Source organism: Branchiostoma floridae, chromosome 9 (genome assembly GCF_000003815.2).
Source record: "Branchiostoma floridae strain S238N-H82 chromosome 9, Bfl_VNyyK, whole genome shotgun sequence".
NCBI lineage: Eukaryota > Metazoa > Chordata > Leptocardii > Amphioxiformes > Branchiostomatidae > Branchiostoma > Branchiostoma floridae.
Window position 1 is genome coordinate 4,344,766 of NC_049987.1, and position 5,834 is coordinate 4,350,599.

General features: G+C 40.4%; 1 protein-coding gene across 1 annotated transcript in view; it reads left to right on the forward strand.

Moving 5' to 3' along the window:
* Positions 1-6: 6 nt before the first annotated feature.
* The window catches only part of LOC118422437 (vesicular glutamate transporter 1-like), an 11,691-nt gene continuing 5,863 nt past the window's right edge, over positions 7-5,834 (forward strand). Inside the window, exons 1-3 of the mRNA XM_035830000.1 lie at positions 7-43; positions 3,406-3,521; positions 4,440-4,577. Of these exons, the coding sequence (XP_035685893.1) occupies positions 3,519-3,521; positions 4,440-4,577 (141 nt within the window). The 5' untranslated portion in view covers positions 7-43; positions 3,406-3,518. The remainder of the gene's footprint in view (positions 44-3,405; positions 3,522-4,439; positions 4,578-5,834) is intronic.

A 5,834-nucleotide genomic window follows, 5' to 3' on the forward strand; every position in this document is an offset into this window, starting at 1 on the left:
CATAACCCAAAGGCTATCCTGGAAGGTGACATTTACATATTTGGTAAGTACCATGATTACCATTTCAAATGTTAGGCCGTATTGATTTGAACATATTGATAATGTCTACGTGCACATTGCTTTACGCTCTCAGGTTGGCCCAGGCCTGTAGTAAAGCAGTATTCTATACATATGAATGTAACTTTTGATTGCTCAGTCGCACTATGATGAAACTTCACACAGCTTTAGTACTACTTAAAACACATTGAATAGTTGTCTCTTTTTTTGGCATTTGGATTTCGGTTTAGAAATAAAGATTTTTTTTTTTTAAAGTGGTGTTTATTTTATGGGTCTACGCCCAGGCAGTGCTGTCTCCAGGTTGAAATTTGTTTCCGTCCCTAATATTGTTGGGGTAGAGGATCGGGTCGAAGGCCCGACGCGAGCGCCGTAGGCTCTCGCCAAACTAGGGGGTCCGGGGGCTTTCTCAAAGTCAAACCCTCTAAAACGCTATTTCGCGTATTTTCAGAGGCAAAATTTCAATCCGCAAAGTAGGACTACCGACACCCCACGATCTCGAAACAAAAGACGTTGTTCAGACTGCCCGCCCCTCGGTCGGGTATTTCGCTGACGAAATATTTTGTTCGTTAAACACTCTGAAATTTACCATAATACTTGTTCGTCGTCATTTTGCACGTATTTGCTGATGGTTTGTGGATAGTTCCGGGGCTGGATAATGCCGCGGGTGTTGGTATTATTGGCCGAGGTCCATTGACGCATTTCAGCTTGTAAGATCGTAAGATCGTATCAAAAGGAAGTTTACATCACCTATTTTGTCGGGTACTGTTTGCTCATGATCAGTTAAGTTTCTATACTATATTTCGCTATAATAACCATCCATTTGGCTGGTGTTGTGTTGCTGTTTCTTTAACCATCAAGAAATGTGCATTTCTCGATAAAATTGACACATTACTGCTCATCGCCCAGTACCGTCCAAATGGTACAGAGTTGCAGAAGATCGGAGAAAAATTGCCAACAGCGATCATGTTCACAGCGCTGGGTAAGAATACTGTGATAAGAAAACAGTATCCCGATAGTTATTTGCTGATATAAAATAAATGTCAATCCGAATTCCAAAGCTCAACCCGAACTATATACGCTGGCGTCGGGCGTGGCGTAACTGGTAGAGCTTTCGGCTCGGAATCTATGGGTCCTGAGTTCGATTCCCACCGTGCCCCCGACGTTGTGCCCTTGGGAAAGGCACTTTACACGACTTTCCTTCTGTCTGTACCGTGTATGTGGCATTGTTAATATAAGTTACAAAAAACTTGAGTGCAGTGCCACATCGTCCTCGTCTGTCCAAAAGCAAATAGAAAAAAAAGAAAAACTATATACGCAGAACAAAAAAAAGTTTTCACGGCTAGACTTTCCATAAGGGCTAACCTACGCGGGGCAGTTGTATGTGATATAATACTTGCTGTGAATTGCATTATAATTTGTTATACATGATTATGTACCATCTCGTACTAGAAGAGGGTGGTGTTTTCCAATAGATAATGTGTCAATGAATACATAATCAGCGCGATGTGTGTTTTGTAAAACAATATGACACTCACTTAACCCATTCAGACCCTACCCTTGCATTCCCTATAACATAGACACTTTATTGTTTATTTTGCATATTTTCGGAATAAAAAAGGATCACTTAGCACACCGAGAAGGCAAATTACTCAAAAGATAACAAAGAACACATAACAAAACGAGATTTCTTTGCGATCCTGAAATTAGTTTTGTAACCTTACCTAAAGCCCCGGTCACAAGAATCGTACGACGTCATTGCGATGGCATATTCCGCATATCGCACGATGATCGCAGTGGATCGCAGCTAAATCGTAAGCAAAATCAGCCATCGCAGAGCATCGGATGATGTTCAAAATTTTTCCAGCGTCGTACGATTTTTTACTCGTGTCTCTTCTGAATAGCCACCTGACCGTTTTTGTGCTTCTTTAACCATCCAAATGTGGATCTAGCTGTTGAAAATACCTTCCCATAATACCTTTCACTGTAAAAAGAAATCTAAAGAAACCATAACAACATGAGTCTTACAAAACAAAGGTTCAAATCGATTACAAGTACTGTCATAATTATCTCGGCCTGCTTGCTGGCTCTGCGAGTCAGGCTTTTTTCGCAAATCATATTTTGCTTTTTATGGGATGATATGCTATCAAGAAAAATGCCATAAGACAACAATCATTGATCATAATAAGGATTAAATCATAAGCCTGCCTTTCTGTTCGAGTTGTCCCCATGGTTATGGTTATGGTAAACTGACCCGAGACCGGCGAGAGATGAGATCTGATCTAATTATAAACCCACGAAGATGTAGCCATCAAACAAATGCATGCATCACCTGTGGGTGATACTGAATCTGCCACGTGGAAAACATTGCCTTGAAGGCAGGCTCTTCTACGGGCGAGCTTTTCTCTGGTTGCTACTGTTAAAAGTTGCATCTGATGTAGTTCCATTTTCGTCAACATGGACAATATCAGGGAAAACTCAAACTATCACAACATGCTAAAAATGTATGAATCTTCAACGTAATCAGTAGAAAAAAATGGCCGTAATGAAGTCTGCTATGGGGGCAATAAAAATCGTACGACGATGGAGAAACTTTGAACATGTCCAAAATCCATTTCAGCTCTAATTTCGTCATAGGAGGCTCCCCGATTTACTATGATTACCTGCGATTGACGCAGGTACGCTCTTATGACCTCACCGTACGATGCACTACGATCCTTGTGACCAAATCTTCATATATTTAAACCATTGCTTCCGATTCTCCCCCGACTTACGACGCACTACGCTTATACCGCGCATAAAACCTCAATCGCAAGAAATCGTACGATTCTTGTGACCGGGGCCTTAACGTTTTGCATTGTATTCAACCATAGGATTAATTCAATTAGAGGGTACATGGGAATTTAGTAGAAGACTGAATGCTTTTGAGAGCGGAGCAACTGGATTCTTTATCGTGTAATGTGAAGAAGTATGCATTTATTACTTCCTAAAACTAATATCTATCGGAAAATAAGACTTTCGTGTGGAGTGGAATGCCCCTTTAAAGTATCCCTTCTGCCTAATGTAGTACTCATGCTGCGTAGTCGCATCTCTCGTCGATCTCTCATGTCGTAGCATTTTCAACAAACCGCTGAGAATGATCTAGAACAACCTTTTCCTTGATATGCGGCTGAAGTTTTAATGTAAGATTCCAGACCATCCTCTTGATGGTGAGACGATTGTACGATGATCGTACGACGATTGCATGGTGACCGTACGACGATTGTACGATGACCATGACTAGGCTCTTATACTTTTTTTTATAGTAGATGTCATCTGTCTGTAAACGTTATTCTTGGTTTGGCTATACAGGTTGCCTGGGGATTGTATGGACGACCGTCTCAATTGGGTTTGAAGCAACAGGTGTCGCGAAAAAGCGTGAAAAGGACGAAACGGCTAAACAGGACAAGGACGAGATCACAAACATGGTAGGGGCAATTTGAAAAAAGTTATTGCTTTCAAAAAGATCCATAGCTAAATACATTGTAAAGGATCCACGCATATTTTCTCCCTCTTCATAATTGAATATAATGGTGTTTTTGATTTGTATTTCATTTAGAATGTATAGATGCTCATACTTAAGCTACGTTCTTTTTCAACGAGTGAATCCTCTTCCGTTATTCTCTTTTGTAATCTGTAATCATTTTATATTGATTATTTGGCTGTGTCAGAAAATTTTTATAAAAAGCGTCATCAAATTTGACAAGTCAATAGCCCAGACCTATACTACCTTTTCAAGGAATCCCCCTTTTGTATTTTTTGCAGTTATCCGGGTATTTAAAAGTGTTAGAAGATCTAAAGATAAAATTCAAATAGCCTTAATAATTTACAATCAAACCTGCCCGAGCGACCACCTCTTCTCAGCGACCACCTGGCCATTACGACCGCTTTTTCTCGGTCCCGAACATTTACCCATTGACGTAAGCAGATAGATACAGATACAGACACATAAAGATAGAGATAGAGTTCTTCTGGCACAGGTAGGAACGTCCTGTTCAAATGTGTTCCAATTTTCGTTCATTGTTTAGTAAAATCAGTTACGATTTTTGCGTTCATGTGCATGTTGTCTTTAGCATGTTGTCTTTACTTACTTTTTTGCGTTTGCGTGCTTTTGTTGCTTTTTGCCATTTAACACAACGGAAACCATTTATACTATGCATCAGGAATGTTGTGAGTCGATACTCTTCTAAACGACCACCTGCCAAAATCGACCGCTTTTGTCCGGTCCCCCAGGTGTTCGTCTTGGGGAGGTTTTATTGTAGTTCCTACACAAAATAACGTGGAAACGTTTTTAGACTATCGAATGACTATTGAATTATGAGGCATTTTTGTTTTATTCTCTACAGAAAAGTGTTCCATTTTGCCGTATCTTGACGTCGGGGGCTGTATGGGCCTTATTTCTGTTACACGTATTGTTTTACACTTGGGACCCAAACTTGCTTCCACTCTACTTCAACCAAAGCTTTGGCACGAAGGTTGAACTGGTGAGAAGCATGAATAATGATTTGTAGTAATAAGAAAATATTTGTTTTCATCTAATTAAAAAAAATCATTTTCCAATAATTACAGAACGTTATTAGATATCAATTTGCGCAACCGTGAGTTTGTAGCTTTTATCATTATGCACATGAAAAACTTACTTTTCTTGCAGTGATATGTATCAAAGTACTGTATTCTGTCATAGAAAAAATTACATTAGGAGCAAGAAAACTTGATGACGTCATCAATATGGCCAAAAAAATCAGATTTAGAATTATTTCATGCCCATTTATCAATATTCGTTACGGCTCCATTCTTTCTTAATTGATTGATTAATGAGAAAACAATGGAAGGGCAAAATGCCAATCTAGCCAACCTCAATACCTTAAACAAAAATATTTTAACCCCAAAATAGTTTCATCAGGTTGGTAGATCAAATAGTCTATGTAATCACAAATTTGTTAGTGGTGATTCAGTTAGTCTCGAAACTCTCTCTCTCTGAATACTTATTTGCTTTGGTGAAAGATGGAAGATGGCATTCGAGATTTGCTTAGAGATGAGGCAGTCGAACAAAATACTCAGTAATACTGTTAATTTTGTAATCATTTGCCTTGCCTTGCCTTGCCTAGTCAACCCCCGGAGGGGACGGGGTAAGTCCATGCACTACTTCAGCCCACGTCTGCCTGTCTGACATGACCGCTGCCAGGTCCTCCTCCGCTAGCCCGGTATCCCTGGAAAGCAGTCTCGGGAAGGTAAGCTTCCGGGAGTGAGTTTTTCCTCGAGGCCTCCACAAGAGGAGTGAGGAAACTACCTCTTCACTAGCCCGAAGGCAGTGTCCAGCAAACTGTGTCCGTCTCTGTCTGAGTCTGTGAGAGACCCTCGGAAGATCTCCATAAATGTCCCTTATAGATGGGTGCTGCTTCCAACAAATGTTCTGTGCTTTGCGCAGGAGTAGTGTGTACGTACCATCAAGTTTCCTCTCCAGGCGAGTTGTTAAGGTCCAAGTTTCAGCACCATACAGGAGAATGGGCTCTATTACTGCGCGGAAGACTTGTACCTTAAGTTTGTTGTTTATGCTGGAGCGCCAGATCTTATCCAGTTTGTTACAAGCATTCCAGGCCATGGCTTTCCTAATGCTTAAGTCCTTTTCTGAGTTCATAATGTAAGACCCGAGATACTTAAAGTCCTCGACTTCCTTTAGGCAAGTTCCAGATAGAGATTTGAGATCAGTTGGTGCAATAGTTATACTTGTACTTGTTTTT